The sequence below is a fragment of the Oncorhynchus kisutch genome, linkage group LG5 (genome assembly GCF_002021735.2).
Source record: "Oncorhynchus kisutch isolate 150728-3 linkage group LG5, Okis_V2, whole genome shotgun sequence".
Classification (NCBI taxonomy): Eukaryota; Metazoa; Chordata; class Actinopteri; order Salmoniformes; family Salmonidae; genus Oncorhynchus; species Oncorhynchus kisutch.
Genome location: NC_034178.2, coordinates 2,215,783 through 2,242,318, shown reverse-complemented (window position 1 = coordinate 2,242,318; position 26,536 = coordinate 2,215,783). Strand labels below are relative to the sequence as shown.

Below are 26,536 nucleotides of genomic sequence, written 5' to 3'. Positions count from 1 at the left end.
TCCCCGGCTTGGCCCAGCCTCAGGCTCTGCCCCAGCTCCTTCCACAGCCCTACCCCAGCCCCTTCCCTAGCCCCAGCCCCTGTCCTAGCCCCGGCCACTGCCCTAGCCCCAGCCACCTCCCTAGCCCCAGTCCTAGCCCCAGCCCTAGCCCCAGCCCCTGCCCCAGCCACTTCCCTAGCCCCAGCTATGGCCCTAGCCCCGGCCCCGGCCACTTCCCTAGTCCCTGTCCTAGTCCCGGCCCTAGCCCCAGCCCTAGCCCCAGTCATAGCCCCGGCCATCTCCCTTGCCCATGCCCTAGCTCCAGCCCCTGCCCCTGCCCCAGCCACTGCCCTAGCCCCAGCCACTGCCCTAGCCCCTGCCCCAGCCACTGCCCTAGCCACTGCCCTAGCCCCTGCCCCAGCCACCGCCCTAGCCCCTGCCCTAGCCCCTGCCCCAGCCACTGCCCTAGCCCTTGCCCTAGCCCCTTCCCTAGCCCCTGCCCCAGCCACCTCCCTAGCCCCAGCTATGGCCCTAGCCCCGGCCCCTGCCCCCGGCCCCTGACCCCGGCCCCCTGCGCTAGCCCCGCCCCCTCCCCGGCCCCTGCGCTAGCCACGCCCCCGGCCCCTGCTCTAGCCCCGCCCCCGGCCCCTGCCCTAGCCCCTGCCCTAGCTCCGCCCCCTGCCCTAGCCCCAGCCTCAGCTCAGTCATCCCCTCTCTATGCCAGGAGCCAGGGGCGTGGGACAGGGCCCAGGCCAGACACCAGCTCATTAAACATGACAGAAACCAGCAGGGCTAGTTTGCCATTTCGTGCCAGATCATCATCAGAAACAGTGGGGCAGCAATCACTCTAAAGAGTCAACATGGCCGCCCGCTGCCGACAATGTCTCGCCCGGATCCCCAGGAAGAAACAGGAATCTGATGTGAGAGCCAATCTTTGAGTAACCACAGACAACCTGAGATGTTCAAGGTACTCATGTACAGTACGTGACTTCTATAAGGGACTTAAACAGGGTTCTTCCACCTTTTCTTGTCCAGAGACCACCTCCCAGGCAGACCGGTAACCCAGGGACCCTCATCATACGTTAACAAAACAAACATGTGTTGTGTTGTCTTATCATCAGCTGAATGTTAATAGCAAGGAGACGTTATCAACATTTAAAATGAATAGATTTGGTTGGTAGTTTTTCATTACTTTGACCTCCCCACATTATAATTGGAAGAGGGATTGTAATAGCCTATTAGCTAGAAAGGTGACTCCAAACACATTTTCACTAAGAGCATCTGTTTAGTTGGTTAAACAAAGGTTAGCCATGTGTTGGCAAAAATGTATGTCCAAGTCAAGAGAGCTTACCAGCAGCCAGCGGCACTTGCCTCACTGGTAGCCTATTGACTGGTAGCTTATTGACTGGTAGCGTATTGACTGGTAGCCTATTGACTGGTAGCTTATTGACTGGTAGCTTATTGACTGGTAGCTTATTGACTGGTAGCCTATTGACTGGTAGCCTATTGACTGGTAGCTTATTGACTGGTAGCTTATTGACTGGTAGCGTATTGACTGGTAGCCTATTGACTGGTAGCTTATTGACTGGTAGCTTATTGACTGGTAGCCTATTGACTGGTAGCTTATTGACTGGTAGCGTATTGACTGGTAGCTTATTGACTGGTAGCCTATTGACTGGTAACTTATTGACTGGTAGCCTATTGACTGGTAGCTTATTGACTGGTAGCCTATTGACTGGTAGCTTATTGACTGGTAGCTTATTGACTTGTAGCTTATTGACTGGTAGCTTATTGACTGGTAGCCTATTGACTGGTAGCTTATTGACTGGTAGCTTATTGACTGGTAGCTTATTGACTGGTAGCTTATTGACTGGTAGCCTATTGACTGGTAGCTTATTGACTGGTAGCTTATTGACTGGTAGCGTATTGACTGGTAGCCTATTGACTGGTAGCTTATTGACTGGTAGCCTATTGACTGGTAGCTTATAGACTGGTAGCCTATTGACTGGTAACTTATTGACTGGTAGCCTATTGACTGGTAGCTTATTGACTGGTAGCTTATTGACTGGTAGCCTTATTGACTGGTAGCTTATTGACTGGTAGCCTATTGACTGGTAGCTTATTGACTGGTAGCTTATTGACTTGTAGCTTATTGACTGGTAGCTTATTGACTGGTAGCCTATTGACTGGTAGCTTATTGACTGGTAGCTTATTGACTGGTAGCTTATTGACTGGTAGCTTATTGACTGGTAGCCTATTGACTGGTAGCTTATTGACTGGTAGCTTATTGACTGGTAGCCTATTGACTGGTAGCCTATTGACTGGTAGCTTATTGACTGGTAGCCTATTGACTGGTAGCTTATAGACTGGTAGCCTATTGACTGGTAACTTATTGACTGGTAGCCTATTGACTGGTAGCTTATTGACTGGTAGCTTATTGACTGGTAGCTTATTGACTGGTAGCCTATTGACTGGTAGCTTATTGACTGGTAGCCTATTGACTGGTAGCTTATTGACTGGTAGCTTATTGACTGGTAGCTTATTGACTGGTAGGTTATTGACTGGTAGCCTATTGACTGGTAGCTTATTGACTGGTAGCCTATTGACTGGTAGCTTATTGACTGGTAGCCTATTGACTGGTAGCCTATTGACTGGTAGCTTATTGACTGGTACACACACACACACACAACCCTACCCTACACATACACAAAGCTACCCTACACACAACCCTACCCTACACATACACAACCCTACCCTACACACAACCCTACCCTACACACAACCCTACCATACACATACACAACCCTACCCACACACAACCCCCACCCTACACATACACAACCCTACCCTACCCTACACACACAACCCCACCCTACAACAACCCTAACCTACACACACACACAACCTTACCCTACACACACAACCCTACCCTACATACAACCATACCCTTCACACACACAACCCTACCCTACACACACAACCCTACCCTACACACACACAACCCTACCCTTCACACACATACACAACCCTACCCTACATACACACACAACCCTACCCTACACATACACAATCCTACCCTACACACAACCCTACCCTACACATACACAACCCTACCCTACCCTACACAACCCTACCCTACACACAACCTTACCCTACCCTACACATACACAAACCTACCCTACACACCCCCTCCCCACAACACACAACCCCTCCCCTCACCATACCACACACCCCCTCACCACACCCCACTCCTCTCACCACCCATACCCTCACTACACACACAAACACCTACACACACAAACACTTGCACAACACAACCCTCCCTGCCACACACACACACATACACATACACAACCCCCTCACACAATCCCCCCTGCCACACACAAACACACAACCCCCCCCACACACACACACACACACACACCCACACACACACACACACACACACACACACACCCCTTGGCGTTGTGAGCTGTTAACAGTGGTACAGTGGTTCTGTAGCGGTCACCTCTAACGTCCAGTCATGTTTCTTCTTTTCCTCTGGTCAGAGCTGTGTGATCCTGGAACACTTGGCTGTATGTATCAAACAGAACACAACACCAAACACACAGAACAGACTGATGTCACAGCACAGCGTCATTACAGGGACAAGCACACAGGGAGGGACAAGCTATAACAAGCCGTAGTTACAGAGGTTGGACTATTATTACCGAGGGGAGGAGGGAAGGGGACAGAGTGGGCAAGCCAGTGTGTGTGTGTGAGAGAGAGGTAGCAGACAAGCATGTATAGGGTGGCAAGTAATTACACCAGGGTTGGTAATGGCTGACTGTGGATGTGACCCCACTCTCAGAGGTTGTCTCACCTCGCCCTCAGAGGGTGTCTCACCCCACTCACAGAGGGTGTCTAACCCCACTCACAGAGGTTGTCTCACCCCACTCTCCGGGGGTGTCTCACTCAACTCTCCGGGGGTGACTCACCCCACTCTCAGAGGGTGTCTCACCCCACTCTCCGGGGGTGTCTCACTCAACTCTCCGGGGGTGACTCACCCCACTCTCAGAGGGTGTCTCACCCCACTCTCCGGGGGTGTCTCACCCCACTCTCAGAGGGTGTCTAACCCCACTCTCCAGGGGTGTCTCACCCCACTCTCAGAGGGTGTCTCACCCCACTCTCAGAGGGTGTCTCACCCCACTCTCAGAGGGTGTCTCACCCCACCCTGAGAGGTGTCTCACCCCACCCTGAGAGGTGTCTCACCCCACCCTCAGAGGTGTCTCACCCCACTCTCAGAGGGTGTCTCACCCCACCCTGAGAGGTGTCTCACCCCACTCTCAGAGGATGTCTCACCCCACTCTCATCCCACTCTCAGGGAGAGTTGGGATATGCACAAAAAAAAAAAACGTGTGTATATGTGTGAAATAGGACAAATATAAGAACCCATCAAGTCAGTGTGTCTGAGAGAGAGCAGGCAAGCCAGTGTGTCTGAGCGAGAGAGAGCAGTCAAGCCAGTGTGTCTGAGAGAGAGAGCAGGTAAGACGGTGTGTCTGAGAGAGAGCAGGCAAGTCAGTGTGTCTGAGAGAGAGCAGGCAAGCCAGTGTGTCTGAGAGGGAGAGCAGGCAAGCCAGTGTGTCAGAGAGAGAGCAGGCAAGTCAGTGTGTCAGAGAGAGAGCAGGCAAGTCAGTGTGTCAGAGAGAGAGCAGGGAAGTCAGTGTGTCTGAGAGAGAGAGCAGGCAAGACGGTGTGTCTGAGAGAGAGAGAGCAGGCAAGCCAGTGTGTCTGAGAGAGAGCAGGCAAGTCAGTGTGTCTGAGAGAGAGAGAGAGAGAGAGAGAGAGAGAGAGAGCAGGCAAGTCAGTGTGTCTGAGAGAGAGAGCAGTCAAGACGGTGTGTCTGAGAGAGAGAGAGAGAGAGCAGGCAAGCCAGTGTGTCTGAGAGAGAGGGCAGGCAAGACGGTGTGTCTGAGAGAGAGCAGGCAAGTCAGTGTGTCTGAGAGAGAGCAGGCAAGCCAGTGTGTCTGAGAGAGAGCAGGCAAGACTGTGTGTCTGAGAGAGAGCAGGCAAGACGGTGTGTCTGAGAGAGAGCAGGCAAGTCAGTGTGTCTGAGAGAGAGCAGGCAAGCCAGTGTGTCTGAGAGGGAGAGCAGGCAAGCCAGTGTGTCAGAGAGAGAGCAGGCAAGTCAGTGTGTCAGAGAGAGAGCAGGCAAGTCAGTGTGTCAGAGAGAGAGCAGGGAAGTCAGTGTGTCTGAGAGAGAGAGCAGGCAAGACGGTGTGTCTGAGAGAGAGAGAGCAGGCAAGCCAGTGTGTCTGAGAGAGAGCAGGCAAGTCAGTGTGTCTGAGAGAGAGAGAGAGAGAGAGAGAGAGAGAGCAGGCAAGTCAGTGTGTCTGAGAGAGAGAGCAGTCAAGACGGTGTGTCTGAGAGAGAGAGAGAGAGAGAGAGAGCAGGCAAGCCAGTGTGTCTGAGAGAGAGGGCAGGCAAGACGGTGTGTCTGAGAGAGAGCAGGCAAGTCAGTGTGTCTGAGAGAGAGCAGGCAAGCCAGTGTGTCTGAGAGAGAGCAGGCAAGACTGTGTGTCTGAGAGAGAGCAGGCAAGACGGTGTGTCTGAGAGAGAGCAGGCAAGTCAGTGTGTCTGAGAGAGAGCAGGAAAGTCAGTGTGTCTGAAAGAGAGCAGGCAAGCCTGTGTGTCTGAGAGAGAGAGCAGGCAAGCCAGTGTGTCTGAGAGAGAGAGAGCAGGCAAGTCAGTGTGTCTGAGAGAGAAAGCAGGCAAGACAGTGTGTCTGAGAGAGAGAGCAGGCAAGCCAGTGTGTCTGAGAGAGAGAGAGAGAGAGAGAGAGAGAGCAGGCAAGTCAGTGTGTGAGTGAGGACCATGAAGGACTAAAAACCAGGGGACACACATACAGCGTGGCAGCACAGCAGTTGACATTGAGCTGTCGGTGCTGTGTGTGATGAGGAGAGGGGTGAGGAGAAGGTAAGAGGAGGGGTGAGGAGAGGGTAAGAGGAGGGGTGAGGAGAGGGTAAGAGGAGGGGTGAGGAGAGGGTAAGAGGAGGGGTGAGGAGAAGGTAAGAGGATGGCCCCCTTTTAGAGTTCAGGAGAGTCCCACAGGCACAAAGCGATTAATGAAGCAGCACCGACACACAGATTCATACAGGACACACACACACACTGATTTCTACAGGACACACACACACTGTCACTCTGTACAGGTTATATTAACACACAGACGCTTTCTACAGGACAGAGATATTCTGTACAGTCCTCACACTAACATACACACACTTTCTACAGGTCAGAGATATTCTGTACAGTCCTCACACTAACATACACACACTTTCTACAGGACAGAGATATTCTGTACAGTCCTCACACTAACATACACACACTTTCTACAGGACAGAGATATTCTGTACAGTCCTCACACTAACATACACACACTTTCTACAGGACAGAGATATTCTGTACAGTCCTCACACTAACATACACACACTTTCTACAGGACAGAGATATTCTGTACAGTCCTCACACTAACATACACAAACTCTCTACAGGACAGAGATATTCTGTACAGTCCTCACACTAACACACTGAAACAAACAGATACACTGACTCCAAAACCAACCCCATCCATCCACATAATCTAACACAATGACTCCATAACCAACCCCATCCATCCACATAATCTAACACAATGACTCCATAACCAACCTCATCCATCCACATAATCTAACACAATGACTCCATAACCAACCCCATTCATCCACATAATCTAACACAATGACTCCATAACCAACCTCATCCATCCACATAATCTAACACAAGGACTCCATAACCAACCTCATCCATCCACATAATCTAACACAATGACTCCATAACCAACCTCATCCATCCACATAATCTAACACAATGACTCCATAACCAACCCCATTCATCCACATAATCTAACACACTGACTCCATAACCAACCTCATCCATCCACATAATCTAACACAATGACTCCATAACCAACCTCATCCATCCACATAATCTAACACAATGACTCCATAACCAACCTCATCCATCCACATAATCTAACACACTGACTCCATAACCAACCTCATCCATCCACATAATCTAACACACTGACTCCATAACCAACCTCATCCATCCACATAATCTAACACAATGACTCCATAACCAACCCCATCCATCCACATAATCTAACACAATGACTCCATAACCAACCCCATCCATCCACATAATCTAACACAATGACTCCATAACCAACCTCATCCATCCACATAATCTAACACAATGACTCCATAACCAACCCCATCCATCCACATAATCTAACACAATGACTCCATAACCAACCTCATCCATCCACATAATCTAACACAATGACTCCATAACCAACCCCATCCATCCACATAATCTAACACAATGACTCCATAACCAACCTCATCCATCCACATAATCTAACACAATGACTCCATAACCAACCCCATCCATCCACATAATCTAACACAATGACTCCATAACCAACCTCATCCATCCACATAATCTAACACAATGACTCCATAACCAACCCCATCCATCCACATAATCTAACACAATGACTCCATAACCAACCTCATCCATCCACATAATCTAACACAATGACTCCATAACCAACCTCATCCATCCACATAATCTAACACAATGACTCCATAACCAACCTCATCCATCCACATAATCTAACACAATGACTCCATAACCAACCTCATCCATCCACATAATCTAACACAATGACTCCATAACCAACCCCATCCATCCACATAATCTAACACAATGACTCTATAACCAACCCCATCCATCCACATAATCTAACACAATGACTCCATAACCAACCTCATCCATCCACATAATCTAACACAATGACTCCATAACCAACCCCATCCATCCACATAATCTAACACAATGACTCCATAACCAACCTCATCCATCCACATAATCTAACACAATGACTCCATAACCAACCTCATCCATCCACATAATCTAACACAATGACTCCATAACCAACCTCATCCATCCACATAATCTAACACAATGACTCCATAACCAACCACATCCATCCACATAATCTAACACAATGACTCCATAACCAACCTTATCCATCCACATAATCTAACACAATGACTCCACTCTGCACAGGAAGCTAGCTGCATACAGCTTCTACTTGGGAAGAATCCTAATCCATGGTTTCCAAAAGGATTGTCAGTCATGATGCTAACTTTAGCCCTCTGGAACTTTGAAAGAAATAGCAGTTTAAAGCCATATCATCATCATCAATTCTAAACACAGTTTATAATGTGAGAAGACCTCCCCTTTAATTTGATATGTGAGTGAACTATCCCTTTAATCCTGTTAACATGACGTACCATGACATGGTGTGGGAACATGGCTGGTCTCTCTGTGGATACCTGCTTAGTTAGCTCAGAGGTGACCGCACTGGGTCACTGATTCACGGTCGGACCGTGTGAACCCCTGACAGGATTAGTCTAAATTACACAAAGACGGATGTTCATTCATTCGTTCATTCCACTCTTTCTTTCCCAAATTGTCACATAGATTGAGGATGGCAGGCTGCATCAGAGCTGAGGTTCTTAAGTGTCGCATCGGTGGGTTTCTGCATCGGGCTGATTTCACACCTGCAGTCTGGTTCTCTCTCTCACTGCAACACCGCCACCTTGTGGCTAAAACTATGGCCTCTTCCTCCTCTACCTCTCTTCCTCTATGTTCCCCCTCTCTCACTCTCGCTCTCTCTCACTCCCCCTCTCTCTCTCTCTCTCTCTCTCTCTCTCTCTCTCTCTCTCTCTCTCACTCTCTCTCTCTTCTCACTCTCTCTCTCTCTCTCTCTCTCTCTCTCTCTTGCTCTCTCTCTCTCTCTCTCTCTCTCTCTCTCGCTCGCTCTCTCTCTCTCTCTCTCTCTCTCTCTCTCTCTCTCTCTCTCTCTCTCTCTCTCTCTCTCTCTCTCTCTCTCTCTCTCTCTCTCTCTCTCTCTCTCGCTCTCTCTCACTCCCCCCCTCTCTCTCTCTCTCACTCTCTCTCTCTCTCTCTCTCTCTCTCTTGCTCTCTCTCTCTCTCCCTCTCCACTCTCTCTCTCTCTCTCTCTCTCTCCTGCCCCTGCTATCACTCTACCTCTCTCACTTTCACACACACACTGACACACACACACACTGAAAAACACACTGACACACACACACTGACACACACACACACACACACACACACACATTGTCAAAGACTAACACACACACATACTGACACACACACATACTGACACACACACATACTGACACACACATGGTGATGCTAGCTGATAGTGAATCATTGGATAATGAAGAGAGGTTTAGACAGTGATCAGGCAGACGGCTCCCCAGTGTAATACTAATCAGAGGCTGCAGCATGGAGAAATTAGTCAACCTCTCCTCTCCTCCTCTCTCTCTCCCTCCTCTATCCCGCTATCCTGAGTTGTGACAGCCACTTAGTTTCTCATAACTCATTACAGAATACTGAGGAGAATGTGATGCTAAGGATTAAGTGGAAACGTTCCCCTCACACATTTTCAACAGTGACCTTGTTGACCTTGCGTTTGCTGTATTTTCCGTTCAGGGCTACGTCACATCTACTAGTGTAAATATACACAAAGATCTAAGAACAATTCTGAGATTTGCACTTCGAGATAAGCTATCTATTACAGCTTCAAATAGTTTAAGGAGAGATGAAAACATTTTTGGGTCGTACATCAAGCGTTCATCCCTTAGGGGTCCTAATGTTGACAGTAGACAGAACAACACCAAGGGCGTCTCTGTATGTGCCTGTCTGAAAGGAATGTTATTTGGGAGAGAGAAGAGATCCCTGGCTAGTGGAAGTGGGCCCTGACAGAAGAGGGGAGTAAACATCACAAGAGGCCTACCTCACTCCTCTATCCTCCCCACACCCCACCAGCACCCACCTTCCCCCTTTCTCTGTTTCTCTTGGATCATTTGTCTGAAAATGACAGTTTTAGCCTTTTAGCAAAGACATTAGCAAAGATGTTATGGGGTAAGCACAGAGGCATAGTTAAAAGCAAACCCTTTGGAATCCGAAACCTGACATTTCAGGCCTCTTCCCCCCAAACAACAAAGCATAGAGTTGGCCTCAGCCACTATATCTGTGGGGGCGACTTGACAAGGGAGATGGAATCTGCAGATCTACTTATTTTGCAGACTTCGATCCTCACAGTTTTGATGTGTTATCAACATCTATATACTATATTTATATCTGCTTTGTTTGTGTTATCTACATCCTGTATATCTTTCTGCTGTGTTTGTGTTATCTACATCCTGTATATCCATCTGCTGTGTTTGTGTTATCTACATCCTGTATATCTTTCTGCTGTGTTTGTGTTATCTACATCCTGTATATCCATCTGCTGTGTTTGTGTTATCTACATCCTGTATATCTTTCTGCTGTGTTTGTGTTATCTACATCCTGTATATCCATCTGCTTTGTTTGTGTTATCTACATCCTGTATATCTTTCTGCTGTGTTTGTGTTATCTACATCCTGTATATCCATCTGCTTTGTTTGTGTTATCTACATCCTGTATATCCATCTGCTTTGTTTGTGTTATCTACATCCCATATATCTTTCTGCTGTGTTTGTGTTGTCTATATACTGTATATCTATCTGCTGTGTTTGTGTTGTCTATATACCGTATATCTATCTGCTGTGTTTGATACTATGACTATGGAGGACTAAGGAGGACAGGGCTGCTGACCTGTGGTGACCATCTGAACATGGACCCTGAAAAATGAAAATAGTTCATTCTCATCATGCTGTGTTTGAGAGCACCTTCGCACATGTTTCCCATTATAGATGTTTAATAGCACGTGTCAAGTTGTGAACCACCAGAGATGTCAGTACACTTCCAAAACGACATCAGAAAAAGTGACGCATCGATCAATCGATGAAGACCACATTATGACTTCATCCACTAACTGGCCTTCAGTAAGTGACCTCAGCTGGCTATAACAGCCTTACGTCACATGTTATAATAGACCGGCCCAGTTCACAGGCCCCTTCCATACACAGTGATCTCAGCTAGAGAAACCCATGATCTACAAGCCAGCCCTGGCCTGGCTGGGTGCCAGCGTATGGGGCTGCTGGGTGATGAATGTGCAGTGCTCCACCACTTGACATTTCCCATTAAAACCAAGCAGCGCCTGATTTCCATTCCACGTGCACAGGCACAGGCCTCATCACTTTCTGTCCATGCATTATTATTGGCTGGAGCAGAATGGATCGCCTCATCACTTCTGCTGTCCGAGTGTTATCATTGGCTACTGGGGGATAGATTGCCTCGTCAGAGAGTATTCAGCGTTGAGAGTTCTGCATCTCGGAGAGAGAGGGAGGGAAGGAGGGGGAGGTAGAGCAAGGGGGGAGAGGCAGTGAGAGAGAGAGAGAGAGAGAGAGAGAGAGAGAGAGAGAGAGAGAGAGAGAGAGAGAGAGAGAGAGAGAGAGAGCGTGAGAGAGAGAGAGAGAGAGAGAGGGAGAGAGGGAGAGAGAGAGAGAGAGAGAGAGAGAGAGAGAAAGAGAGAGAGAGACAGGGATAGCTGGAGCTGCTTGATAAGGCCCATCTCGGGTCGCCAAGCCACATAATCATACATACCGGGAGCAACAACCTGCGTGCTCCGCAGGAGAGGGTGGCAACCCTTCTACAGAGGAAGGACTTCCACCCTGCCACAATCCAAAGAATAAACGCCAGCCTATCCCGGGACTGTGCCCTGCGACCCAATGTACACCTAGCCCACCATCCTACCCTCGATCTGGACTGTCTCTATGACCATGTTCACCTGTACAGGGAGACAGTCCCCATCCTTGCCAAGACTCTCAAGGACGTCTCTTTAAACCACAGACCGACCTCTCCACCTAGGAACAGCGGAGCAATCTCCACCCCGCCAAGATCACCGAGACAACACCCCGGACCAGTACCCTGGAACCCCCAGCCTCGACCACAGCACCACCAACCTCAATGCCCACCACAGCCAGCGCAGCACAGACCACCACAGCCCAGCTTCAGAGCCACCCAGACGAGGCCTCCCACCCCCCTGCCCCCCACCGCAGACCCACACTTGGAGGAGCCACAGCCCAGCATGCAGAGCTACGCACAGGCTGTGAGAGGAGCAACTGGCCCAGCCCCCACCAACCAAATGAGTGACATTAAACAAATGCTGAGTCTACTATGCTCACATGTGATAGGCCGAGGGTCATGGATGCTCACATGTGATAGGCCGAGGGTCATGGATGCTCACATGTGATAGGCGGGGGTCCTGGTAAGATGAGCACAAGAACTCCACCATCCTCACACTACACCCACCCAAGTAGCATGACACAAATTCTATCTTAAATGATAAACAAATTACATTTGCATAATAAGAGTTTACTTTAATTGAAAAATCCTATTTGAATAGTTCTTGTTGGATTGTGAGTGTTTGTCTCATTTTGAAGGTAAAAAAGAAAAAAGTTATGAAATCTTTTTACGTTGCATGTTGGAATTTACAAGGATTGAAGTCCTCTGCTTTTGGACTAAAGAGCAGAAACCCAGACTTCCTGAAATAAATGTATGATGTTGATATTGTAGTACTACAGGAAACATGGTGCAGAGGTGATGTTTCCACTGGCTGTCCACTAGGTTATAGGGAGATAATCATACCATCCACTAAATTAAAAGGAATCACACAGGGCAGAGACTCAGGGGGAATGCTAATATGGTATAAATATGAACTAATTCATTCAATCGAATTGATCAAAACAGGAGAATTCTTTACATGGTTAAAAATCAACAAGGAGGCTGTCTTGACAGATAATAACGGTCTTCCTCTGTGCCACATACATTCCCCCCTCAGTCACCCTACTTCAATGAAGAGAGTTTCTCCATTCTAGAGAGGAAAATTAGTCACTTTCAGGCCGAAGCCATCGTACTGGTCTGTGGAGACCTGAATGCTAGAACAGCAGTAAAATCACAGTGTATCTGAGAAGAGCAGAACCCAACCATGAAGCATCACGGCCCAATCAATTACATGGTACAAAACAGGCCTATAGATGGAGTGCAAACAGTACAAACATCTATCAAAAAGCAATTAGTAGCCAAAAAATACAATCTCTCCTGGACAACTTTTTAGCCTTAACATTCTCCTACAGCAATGAAGGTGTAAATTTGGCTGTTTGGAACATAAACTTCCTTGGCTAATTTAAAGAAGCATAAGAGCAAACCAGAAATAACAGATAATGAAAAATGGTTTGATAATGATTACAAAAATCTAAGAAAGTCATTGAGAAATATATCTAATCAAAAACACAGAGAACCAGACAACAAAAATTTGGCCTTCAATATGGGGAAACACTGAAGCAATACAAACACACCCTAAGAACAGAGGAACAGAACATTAGAAATCAGCTGGATGGAATTGAGGAATCCATAGAATCAAACCACTTCTGGGAGAATTGGAATAAATTAAACAAACCTCATCATGAGGAATTGGCTCTCCAAAATGGGGATATGTGGAGAAATCACTTTGCAAACCTCTACAGCAATATAACAAAGAGCCCAGAACAAAAAGATATGCAAGAAAAATGACAAATCCTTGAATCAGCAGTCAAAGACTATCAGAATCCTGTGGATACCCCAATTACAGAAGAAGAATTATTGGGAAAACTATGCACTCTCCAACCCAAAAAAGCCTGTGGTGCTGATGGTATTTGAAATGAAATTATCAAATATACAGACCACAAATTCAAATTGGCTATTCTCAAACTCTTCAACATTATCCTCACTGCAGGTATTTTCCCCGATATTTGGAACCAGGGATTGATCACACCAATCTATAAAAATGGAGACAAATTTGACCCAAATAATTACAGAGGAATTTTCGTTAACAGCAACTTGGGTAAAGCAGACTATATCATTTCCTTGACGAACACAACGTCCTGAGCAGAAGCCAGATTGGATTTCTAAACAATTATCGTACAACAGACCACATGTACACCCTCCACACTCTAATTGATAAACAAGTAAACCAAAACAAAGGCAAAATCTACTCGTGTTTTGTAGATTTCAAGAAAGCATTTGATTCAATTTGGCACAAAGGTATTTTTTATAAACTAATAGAAAGTAGTATTGGAGGGAAAACATATGATTTTATTAAATCAATGTACACTAAAAACAAATGTTTGGTTAAAATTGGCAACAAGCAAACAGACTTCTTCTCTCAGGGACGGGGAGTGAAACAGGGCTGCCCAATAAGTCCAACACTATTTAACATCTACATTAATGAATTGGCAACAAGCAAACAGACTTCTTCTCTCAAGGACAGGGAGTGAAACAGGGCTGCCCAACAAGTCCAACACTATTTAACATCTACATTAATGAATTGGCAAAAACATTAGAAGAATCAGCAGCACCTGGTATCACCCTACACAACACTGTAATCAAGTGTTTGCTGTATGCAGATGACCTGGTGCTGCGGTCTCCCACTAAAGAGGGGTTACAGCAGCACCTAGATCGTCTTCACAGGTTCTGTCAGACCTGGGCTCTGACCGTTAACCTAAAAAACAACAAATATAATGATATTCCAAAAAAGGTCTCGAAATAAGGATGACAAATATAAATTCTATTTGGACACAGTTCTATTAGAACACACCAAAAACGACACATATCTAGGACTAAATATCAGCAACACAGGTAGCTTTCACATGGCTGTGAATGAGCTGAGAGACAAAGCAAGAAGAGCATTCTATACCATTAAAAGGAACATCAAAATCTAAATTCCAATTAGAATCTGTCTCAACATTTTTTATCAGTTATAAGAACCAATTGCTCTATATGGCAGTGAAGTATGGGGTCCAATCTCTAATAATGAATTTACCAAATGGGACAAACATCCAATTGAAATACTGCATGCAGAGTTTTGCAAGACTGTATTGCAAGTGCAAAGAAAAACTCCAGATAACGCATGTAGAGCAGAATTGGGCCAATACCTTAGTTCTTTTGTTATGTCTTTGTTTTAGTATGGTCAGGGTGTGAGTTGAGTGGGTTGTCTATGTTTGTTTTTCTATGAGTAGGTATTTCTGTGTTTGGCCTGGTATGGTTCTCAATCAGAGGCAGCTGTCAATCGTTCTCCCTGATTGAGAACCATACTTAAGCAGCCTGTTTTCACCCTTGAGTTGTGGGTGATTATATTAACTGTTTAGTGTGTGTTGCACCTGACGGAGCTGTTGTTTCGGTTGTGCTTTTTGTTTCTTTGTTTGATAGTGTTCGGTTTAAATAAATAACATGAACACGTACCACTGCTGCGCTTTGGTCCTCACCTTCTTCCACCGACAGCCGTTACAAATAAGTCCCTCATTCGAATAAAAACAAAAGAGCCATCAAATTTTACAACCATCTAAAAACAAGTGACCCCAAAACATTCCACCACACAGCTCTACAATGTCAAGAGAAGAGTCCCCTCAGCCAGCTGGTTCTGAGGCTCAGTTCACCAACCCAAACCAACCCCATAGAGCCTCAGGACAGCACTCAGAAAATCTGGCCCAACCAAATCATCACAAAATAAAAATATATCACCTATTGGAAAAACACCACAAAAAAATCTAAGTAAACTTCAATGCTATTTGGCTCTAAACAGACAGTACATGGTGGCAGACTATCTGACCACTGTGACTGATAGAAAACTGAGGAAAACATTGACTAGGTACAGACTCAGTGAGCACAGTCTGGCTATAGAGACCGGTCGTCACAGACAAACCTGGCTGCCCAGAGAGGACAGGCTGTGCTCACTCTGCTCCAGGGGAGAGGTAGAGACAGAGCTGCATTTCCTATTACACTGTGACAAATACTCAGACCTAAGAGAATATTTCTTTCCCAAAATTATAATTCAATACAAAGAATTTCAAACTATAAAAGATGAAGAAAAAATCTAATATTTATTGGGTGAAAAGCCAAAATGTGCAGTTTTGGCAGCCAAATATGTGTCCTCCTGCCACAACCTGAGAGACAGCCAGTGAAAAGTGCAAAGTAATGTCGATAATATTTCCCATCTTGTTTTGTTTTGTCTTTCATAGCACATCATGTGTCTTCTCAGTCATGTTGACACTGTTCTACTACCATTGATTTAATGTATTGTGGTTCTCATTAATATTGTTGTTGTAGTTGTTGTTAATGGTAATCCCATGTCCACTACTACTATTATTATTGCTGTTGGTCCCACCATTTATTTATATATCAATATATATATTTTATATATAAATATTTATTTTTATTTTATTTTTATTTTTCGATAGGTATACTTTGACAATGTAAGTAATAATGAACTTGCCATGTCAATTGAATTGGAGAGAGAGAGAGAGAGAGAGAGCGAGAGAGAGAGAGAGAGAGAGAGAGAGAGAGAGAGATGTGGCCCTTGTGTGGGAGGCTGAGTTTCTATGACGAGAACAAATTAAGCTAGATTTTTACTTAATGGTATTGACCCAGTAGTGTATGTTATATTCTGTGATCAGGCCTAGGCGATGCGGACATAAATCCATAGGATGATAATTCAAGCAATGATCAGGATAATGATAGGCTATGAAAGACTATATGATATGAGGGTTTCTATTGGAAAACTTTGGGTGGCACAGCTGCCATTTGAATAAGATTGCTCCTCTGATACAGGTAAAGTGGCTAGCATTTAGATACAGTACCAGTCAAAAGTTTGGACACACCTACTCATTCAAGGGGTTTTCTTTATTTGTACTATTTTCTACATTGTAGAAGAATAGTGCAGACATCAAAACTATGAAATAACACATATGGAATCATGTAGTAACCAAAAAAGTGTTAAATATATTTTAGATTCCTCAAAGTAGCGTTGATGACAGCTTTGCACACTCCTGGCATTCTCTCAACCAGCTTCATGAGGTAGTCACCCGGAATGCTTTTCCAACAGTCTTGAAGGAGTTCCCACATATGCTGAACACTTGTTGGCAGCTTTTCCTTCACTCTGAGGTCCAACTCATCCCAAACCATCTCAATTGGGTTAAAGTCGGGTGATTGTGGAGGCCATGTCATCTGATGCAGCACTCCATCACTGTCCTTCTTGGTCAAATTACACTTACACAGCCTGGAGGTGTGTTTTGGGTCATTGTCCTGTTGAAAAACAAATCATAGTCCCACTAAGCGCAAACCAGATGGGATGGTGTATCGCTGCAGAATGCTGTGTTAGCCATGCTGGTTAAGTTTGCCTTGAATTCTAAATAAATCACTGATAGTGTCACCAGCAAAGCATCCCCACACCAACACACCTCCTCACACCTCCTCCTCCATGCTTCACGGTGGGAACCACACATGCAGAGATCATCCTTTCACCTACTCTGCGTCTCACAAAGACACGGCAGATGGAACCAAAAATCTCAAGTTTGGACTCATCAGACCAACGGACAGATTGCCACTGGTCTAATGTCCACTGCTCGTGTTTCTTGGTCCAAGCAAGTCTCTTCTTCTAATTGGTCTCCTTTAGTTGTGGTTTCTTTGCAGCAATTCGACCATGAAGGCCTGATTTGCACAGTTTCCTCTGAACAGTTGATATTGAGATGTGTCTGTAACTTGAACTCTGTGATGCATTTATTTGGGCTGCAATCTGAGGTGCAGTTAATTGCCGATTTCTGAGGCTGGTACTGTAATTCTAATGAACTTATCCTCTGCAGCAGAGGTAACTCTGGATCTTCCTTTCCTGAGGCGGTCCTCATGAGAGCCAGTTTCATCATAGCGCTTGATGGTTTTTGCAACTGGACTTGAAGAAACTATACTATTTCTTGAAATGTTCTGCATTGACTGACCTTCATGTCTTGAAGTAATGATGGACTGTCATTTCTCTTTGCATATTTGAGCTGTTCTTGCCATAATATGGACTTGGTCTTTTACCAAATAGAGTTATCTTCTGAATACCAACGCTACCTTGTCACACCACAACACAACTGATTGGCTCAAATGCATTAAGAAGGAAAGAAATTCCACAAGTGAACTTTTAACAAGGCACACCTGTTAATTGAAATGCATTCCAGGTGACTACCTCATGAAGCTGGTTGAGAGAATGCCAAGAGTGTGCAAAGCTGTCATCAAGGAAAAGGGTTCAGTTGACATACCACACACAGGAGCTTTTGAAGACTTGTCTCAGTGTGTGTTGGATGCCATATCTTAGGAAAGCTAATGGGTGTAAGTACTGGATCTGATAGAGCTTGGCCTGCAAACTCCCCAAACATTATCCCAGGGCTTATGTTCCAGCTAATACAAACAGGGAACATTCAGTAAAGAGGGAACAGACAGGGGGACTTTTTTGAACAAACTGAAGCTTTTCTCCTAAAGAGATGATACCAGAGACTCTGCACGTCATACCACTACATCATCCTAATAGAAGGAACATACAATATGTATCATATAACGTTGGGTACATTATAACATAATTGGGAAAACCCCACGTCTGTTTACAGATTCATCCTATAGTCTTAGTCCTGGGATCAACTGGGATATCAATCCCCAGTATTAGATTACTGTAAACAAACCACACAATGAGAATACTCTGATTGGGCCATCATCTCAGATATCCCCCAAATATAATTACTATCCATAGAAATATAATTACTAGAATGGGTCACCCACAGTCATTTTAATTCTAAGAAGATAGTAACCAATAGCAAAACTGACCTTAGATCAGGCCTTAGGGCTGAAATTTATCCTGTGGCACCATAACATGCCTTGTCTTGCCAGACGCCAGACAACAGATTTTCATTTAAAGAGGAATGTTGTGGCATCTACTGTTACATGCAGTGGTGGGATACAGTACAGATGAAGGACCTTAATTTGATCACCCTGTTGAAGGAGAACTTTCCTGCAATGAAGGACATTAAAAAGGCTTCACTTTTAAACTTTTACCTTACGCAAAATGTATCACCCCCTACAAAAATATCCATTAATTATAATCCACATGATAATTCACATTTCTTGTTGCAGCAGGATTATTTTCCCACTGACGTAAACTGGCTCAAATTAAGATCCCACATCTGTATGTGGTTGGGGGTTCAAATATGACACGACACCAAATGTTTAGTGACAATTGGGAACCTCCAACACCCGGACAGCAGAAGTGCTGAGGCAATCCATGGCTCCAGGGTTATAATGTGACACCGTTTCTGGTTGTAGCATGTTTGTTTGGGTGGATTAGTGTACGCTAAGGCCTCACTTTCACACTACGTATTTTACATAGCTCTCCCATAGACAATGCATTGGCAGGCGGCAGAGCCATACAGTACATCATGCAGAAAATGGGAAAATGTCTAACCTGCATGTTGGCACCAAGTGGAATTAGACACAGCTCAAGCTCACACTAATACAACATGTCTCCAAGGTGGATAGGGGAGGGATTTAGGATTGGGTGTGTTTTTCTCATCACAAATGGCACCCTATTCCCTTTTATAGTGCACTACTTTTTACCAGGGCCCATTTGGGACAAACCCTATAGAAGTAGGATCTGCATTTGAACATCCTTTTGTTGCTGAGAATTTCCCTGCAAAGCAGGAAATGCAAACTCAGTATATTCAGTCTTGCCCTAACGAAAAATGTATCAACTCCATTAATTATAATCCACATAATAATTCACATTTCCTGTTGCTGCAGGATTATTTTCCTGCTGTAGCAAACTGGCTCAAATTAAGATCCTATATCTGTATAGCTCTGGAGGCAGGTTGTAATGGCTTTCTTCTGTGGACGAAGGATCGGACCAAAGCGCAGCGTGGTTAGAGTTCAACATGTTTAATAAAGACCATAAACGTGAACACTACAAAATACCAAAACAACAAATGTGAAAAACCGAAACAGTCCTATCTGGTGCATAGACACAAAGACAGAAGACAACCACCCACAAAACCCAACACAAAACAGGCTACCTAAATATGGTTCCCAATCAGAGACAATGACTAACACCTGCCTCTGATTGAGAACCATATCAGGCCAAACATAGAAACGGGAAAACTAGACACACAACATAGAATGCCCACTCAGCTCACGTCCTGACCAACACTAAAACAAAGAAAACACAAAAGAACTATGGTCAGAACGTGACACAGGTCCCCTCAGCCATCTCTGAATGGACGTAGTCACCGTGTCTGTTCCACCAATCCCAGTCCCTGCCACTGACACATGACATTCCATTCAGAGCACCTAGGCAACAGCATGCCCAGGGGAAAAATATGAAACCTTTCTTTAGCTAAAAAACAAAACAACAGAAGAGCTAGAATTAGCACAGACTCCAGTCATTTGTCCTCGCCAGTTAGGAAGAAAATAACAAAATGGAAGTGTTTCTCTGTGTTTATTCAAGGTAAATGGGGCATGTAAAAGAGGGATTTAACAACCTTCTTGAGTGAACACTTCCACTCCCAGTCCAGTCATGAAAGCATGATTACAGGACAAATAACCCCAGAGGCCTGCTAGCACTCTAATCTTCAAAAAGAACCAGAAAAGGACGTGGGGAAAGAGCCCACAGACAACAATGACATGTTATGTAATAATCAGACTGAGATAGCCTGAAGACAAATGTCCATTTATGACAAAAGCTAATTAATAAATTATTATATTCTAGCTTGTTACTAAATAAAGGAGGTGCCATTGAAATAGGGGTGTAATTATAATATACTTTCCGTTTCTTTACCTACATCATGTAATTACCCACTTATCCCGAGCGGTAAAGTGCCCTGTGACTTAATCCAACCTCTTAACGTTGACTTTGATGTGATGGGGATTATGGAATGAAATGGGCAGGAGCAATGGGAATTCCATGTGGAAGATGATCCCTCAAATCTGCTGTATTCACACAACCCTCCTTAAGATGAGGGGGTGGAAACCTACGCTATTGTACTAGCTTTTTCCGTCAGTCTCAATGAGAGGTTTAAAGCATTCTCTCTGACCCACTGACAGATAGGCCAGCTGGACGTAACTACAGTAGAATGCTCTTCAGAATGCGTATCATGTATCTGCCATTGTTTCATCTAGAGACCTGTGTGTAACAGTGAAACAACGGGACCCCAGCCCAGGCACAAACAACACACACACACACACACATTAGTGTGAGTGTGATTGGTGTGCTCACATTGTGTGTATGTGTGTGGTCGGGGGTGTGTCAGGTAAGAGTGAGGCAGGGATTGCCGTGGTAACGCAGCACAGAGGACACTGTGTTTCCCTGTAGAGCTAGCGAGCGAGAGGAATGTGGCACGGCATTGTGGGAAAACGGGAGAGCAACACTCGTACACGTACCTTATCAGATAATTACACAACTGCTGTGTGTGTGTGTGTGTGTGTGTGTGTGTGTGTGTGTGTGTGTGTGTGTGTGTGTGTGTGTGTGTGTGTGTGTGTGTGTGTGTGTGTGTGTGTGTGTGTGTGTGTGTGTGTGGGCTTATGTGACCCTCTCAGGGAGGAGCTGTCAGTTTGTATGATAATGTTAAAAAAGAGAGTCAGAGAGATAAAGTCAGTGATAATGTGTGTATACGTGGTACAATCAATCTTCTACATAAACATTACTCTGGATGTCTACAGTGTCCAGCTTGGCTTGTCAGCCTTTTCCTGTATTGATATGACTCTTTATCCTCTATTGATATGACTCTTTCTCCTGTATTGATATGACTCCTTCTCCTGTATTGATATGACTCTTTATCCTTGTATTGATATGACCCTTTCTCCTGTATTGATATGACTCTTTCTTCTGTATTGATATGACTCTTTCTCCTCTATTGATATGACTCCTTCTCCTCTATTGCTATGACTCCTTCTCCTCTATTGCTATGACTCCTTCTCCTCTATTGCTATGACTCCTTCTCCTCTATTGATATGACTCCTTCTCCTCTATTGATATGACTCCTTCTCCTCTATTGATATGACTCCTTCTCCTCTATTGATATGACTCCTTTTCCTCTATTGCTATGACTCCTTCTCCTCTATTGCTATGACTCCTTCTCCTCTATTGATATGACTCCTTCTCCTCTATTGATATGACTCCTTCTCCTCTATTGATATGACTCCTTCTCCTCTATTGCTATGACTCCTTCTCCTCTATTGATATGACTCCTTCTCCTCTATTGCTATGACTCCTTCTCCTCTATTGATATGACTCCTTCTCCTCTATTGATATGACTCCTTCTCCTCTATTGATATGACTCCTTCTCCTCTATTGATATGACTCCTTCTCCTCTATTGATATGACTCCTTCTCCTCTATTGATATGACTCCTTCTCCTCTATTGCTATGACTCCTTCTCCTCTATTGATATGACTCCTTCTCCTCTATTGATATGACTCCTTCTCCTCTATTGATATGACTCCTCCTCCTGTATTGATATGACTCCTCCTCCTGTATTGATATGACTCCTCCTCCTCTATTGATATGACTCCTCCTCCTGTATTGATATGACTCCTCCTCCTCTATTGATATGACTCCTCCTCCTGTATTGATATGACTCCTCCTCCTCTATTGATATGACTCTTTCTCCTGTATTGATATGACTCTTTCTCCTGTATTGATATGACTCCTTCTCTTGTATTGATATGACTCTTTCTCAGTGTGAGGAGCTCTGGTCATAAGCTACTGTTCGTCTCCAGCCAAACATGGACCGACACCCTGTATCTAACAATGGCCTGTGGTCTGCCACTGAGCTGACAGACGGAGAGAAAGAGAGAGCAGCCTGTACACAGCCAGATCGCCTCCTGCATCCCAAATTACACCCTATTCCCTGGGTAGTGCACTACTTTTGACCCACAATGCTCTGGTCAAAGGTAGTGCACTACCTTTCTCACTCAATCTCTTTAAGAGATAAAGTAGGAGGATTCCTGTAGGAGACACAATAGCGTAGACATGTAATAAACATTGTGTGTGTGCATTATATAAAAAGAGTAGGTAACCTAGGGGTTAAGAGTGTTGGGCCTGTATTTTTTATGTAACCTTAATTTAACTAGGCAAGTCAGTTAAGAACAAATTCTTATTTACAATGGCGGCCTACCCCGGCCAAGCCTTAACCCGGACGACTCTGGACCAATTGTATGCCGCCCTATGGGACTCCCAATCACGGCCGGTTGTGATACAGCTTTGAATTGAACCAGGTCTGTAGTAACGCCTCTAGCACTGAGATGCAGTACCTTAGACCGCTGCGCCACTTGAGAGCCCAAGTGGAATGAAAGTTTGCTGGTTCAAATCCCCGAGCCAACTTGGTTAAAAAGTTGTTGATGTGCCCTTGAGCAAGGTACTGAACCCTAATTGGTCCTGTAAGTAGCTCTGGATAAGAGTGTCTGATAAAATGTATATGATGATGTGTTTATGTTTTTATCCTCACAACATTCCATCGGGCAAGAACTGGTTGAATCAAGGTTCTTTCCACATCATTTCAACAACAAAAATGTCATTTGAAAACATTGACTCAAACAGGTAAAACTGATTGGATTTGAAAAAATGTCATCAACTTCAGGGAATTTCGTCTTTTTTTCACCCAACGTTTTACCTAAATCCAATAACATGATGACATGTTTAGATGATTTCACGTTGAATTCACGTTAGTTGACAACTCAACCAAATGTAAATCAAAACCAGACGTTGAACTGATGTCTGTGCCCAGTGGGATGTGAAGGGATGAAACTCAGTGTTTTAAGGCCCAGCCCACTTCTGCCATGTCATGACATACCTGGACCACCCATTGAGATGTGCCTTTTGTTTAGTAAATCAGTTGACAAAAGGAGACTGGATGAGGACTTTAAATCAATTAATTAATTGATGTAAATGAAATGACTTGACTGATGTGAAGGGTGTGCTGTTAGCCTTGAGTCCATCTGTCAACCCTACTATTACACAGCACCTTGGCCAGCTCTCCCCAACCCACTCTACACACACACACACACACACACACACACACACACACACACACACACACACACACACACACAGGTAAACACCTGAAGCCCAGGTGCGAAGGAGTTTTGTATGAAGACCAAAGAGGTCTCCCTCTCTCTCTCACACACACCTCATAAACCCCAGTTGGGAGGTGGAGAGTGGTTGAAAGGTAGCTTTTGATCTGACAGGCCAGGGTGTAAGGTGGAGGGGAGGAAGAGGTGGGGAGGAGGAGGGGGAGAGGAGGAGACGAGGAGGAGCCACTGTCCAGGAATGACATCTAAAAATGGCACTAACTCACAACATGAACCTCATGAGTAAGGACCTGTGTCACAATTAAGTCACTTCCTTTACATATCTCCTTTCCTTGTCTCCTTTCCTTGTCTACTCTCCTTCCCATAGAGACTTTGACGATTATAACACTGTCCATTCCACCAAAACAAAGCAGCATATTGTTACCCCAGCCATACCTCCCTTTCCCCTCTTCATGTTATCAAGCCAAAGACCAGACACCCAAAACCAGACCACCCTAGTCCAGCACGGCCAGCAACCGCCACACCGCTAGTGGAGTTGTTCTGCCAACTTGGATGTCTGCCGAGTTCTACACATAGGTTTTGAAAACAGCTTGACTGTTTGGGGTTTGAACTGCTTTCACAAAAATATGCAGGTAATTGGCATAGACTATTTATAGTCGCCATATGCCAACCTGAAAATGCGTCATATTGCCTGATTTGCCTCTTGTCTCAGCGCATGACAGAAATTATACAGAGCACAGTAGCCTACCAGTGTAAACAAGGAGAGGTGGATTTTATCTTGAGTTTCAAGCTAAGGTAAACCTTTCTAAACAAATGGAGGCTAACAAGGAAAGTTGCGTGGGTGATAGGAAGACTGCGTGACAGTGACGTCGGCGGTGTTATTAGAAACGATGCGTGACAGGTAAACAAACAGACGTCAACGCAAATGTGCCCTGAAGCCAAACATACAGACCTCCCTTTAATCCATTGTCAAGTTCAGATCGTGTACTCGAACTACCTATTTTTACTTAAACGACTCAAGAATATCATCCAAATTCAGGCCAAATTAGTTATTTTTTCTTACCTTTGATAATATTGTGGATTCTTCTTTCTCTTTCTCCTCATAGCGACCGAGGGGCACCAACAACTCGTCCTCACAACAGATGAAACTCACAGTACATCCCATATAGACGAATTCAGCGTACAATGATCCATTCAATTCAAATCAATGTTCCGATATATCGTGTTGCGGCTCTGCTCTATTTTTTTTTCAAATCAAAGCTTACGGTCGCAGTTTCCAAAAGACACACTGAAAACTCACGCAGGTGAGACAGGCGCGAGTAGTCTACAACTCGTCTCCTCAATAAATCTCGCATTGAGAAATGACTCAGTATTCCCGCTGAGATTTGGTGGATAAAATCCGTCGCCTATCTTTACCTACCCCACGCTGGTATGGAGTGGAGCAAAGTCACACGAAAACGTGTTTGTAATTCAACTCTGCTCATTCCTCCCACCCTCAGCCTCTCATAACCTGCCCAGTACGACAACTTCCAAAGACTGGTCCCCGTGTGGAACATAAGCATGCTTTGTTCAAAGGGATGGGTGTTAAAATATGTTTAGCCTTGAAACGTGTGTGTTTATTAATGATGATGAATATTATTATTGACCTAATATTTAACTATCGATAAACTACAGTACTTCATCCCCATACTGTTATTTATTTTATTAATCTTGCTCCTTTGCACCCCAGTATCTCTACTTGCACACTCATCTTCTGCACATCTATCACTCCAGTGTTTAATTGCTAAATTGTAATTATTTCGCCACTATGGCCTATTAATTGCCTTACCTCCCTTTTCCTACCTCATTTGCACACACTGTATATATACTTTTTCTATTGTATTATTGACTGTATGTTTGTTTATTCCATGTGTAACTCTGTGTTGTTGTCTGTGTCACACTGCTTTGCTTTATCTTGGCCAGGTCGCAGTTGTAAATGATAACTTGTTCTCAACTAGCCTACCTGGTTAAATAAAGGTGTTCTCAACTTGCCTACCTGGTTAAATAAAGGTGTTCTCAACTTGCCTACCTGGTTAAATAAAGGTGTTCTCAACTAGCCTACCTGGTTAAATAAAGGTGTTCTCAACTAGCCTACCTGGTTAAATAAAGGTGTTCTCAACTTGCCTACCTGGTTAAATAAAGGTGTTCTCAACTAGCCTACCTGGTTAAATAAAGGTGTTCTCAACTAGCCTACCTGGTTAAATAAAGGTGTTCTCAACTAGCCTACCTGGTTAAATAAAGGTGTTCTCAACTAGCCTACCTGGTTAAATAAAGGTGTTCTCAACTAGCCTACCTGGTTAAATAAAGGTGTTCTCAACTAGCCTACCTGGTTAAATAAAGGTGTTCTCAACTTGCCTACCTGGTTAAATAAAGGTGTTCTCAACTAGCCTACCTGGTTAAATAAAGGTGTTCTCAACTAGCCTACCTGGTTAAATAAAGGTGTTCTCAACTAGCCTACCTGGTTAAATAAAGGTGTTCTCAACTAGCCTACCTGGTTAAATAAAGGTGTTCTCAACTTGCCTACCTGGTTAAATAAAGGTGTTCTC

The 26,536-nt window shown here is 44.7% G+C and overlaps 1 protein-coding gene across 6 annotated transcripts in view; it reads right to left on the bottom strand.

Annotated features, from left to right (window-relative positions):
• LOC109884357 (tensin-like) overlaps positions 1–25,291 on the bottom strand; it is a 221,719-nt gene extending 196,428 nt beyond the window's left edge. For 3 of the 6 annotated variants that reach the window (XM_031824014.1, XM_031824008.1, XM_031824011.1), the window contains exon 1: positions 25,015–25,290. In XM_031824014.1, the coding sequence (XP_031679874.1) occupies positions 25,015–25,116 (102 nt within the window). In that variant the 5' untranslated portion in view covers positions 25,117–25,290. Of the gene's footprint in view, positions 1–25,014 lie in introns of all 6 variants that reach the window. The other 3 variants (XM_031824013.1, XM_031824015.1, XM_031824010.1) reach the window with 2 other exon arrangements.
• Between the last annotated feature and the right edge of the window lie 1,245 nt (positions 25,292–26,536).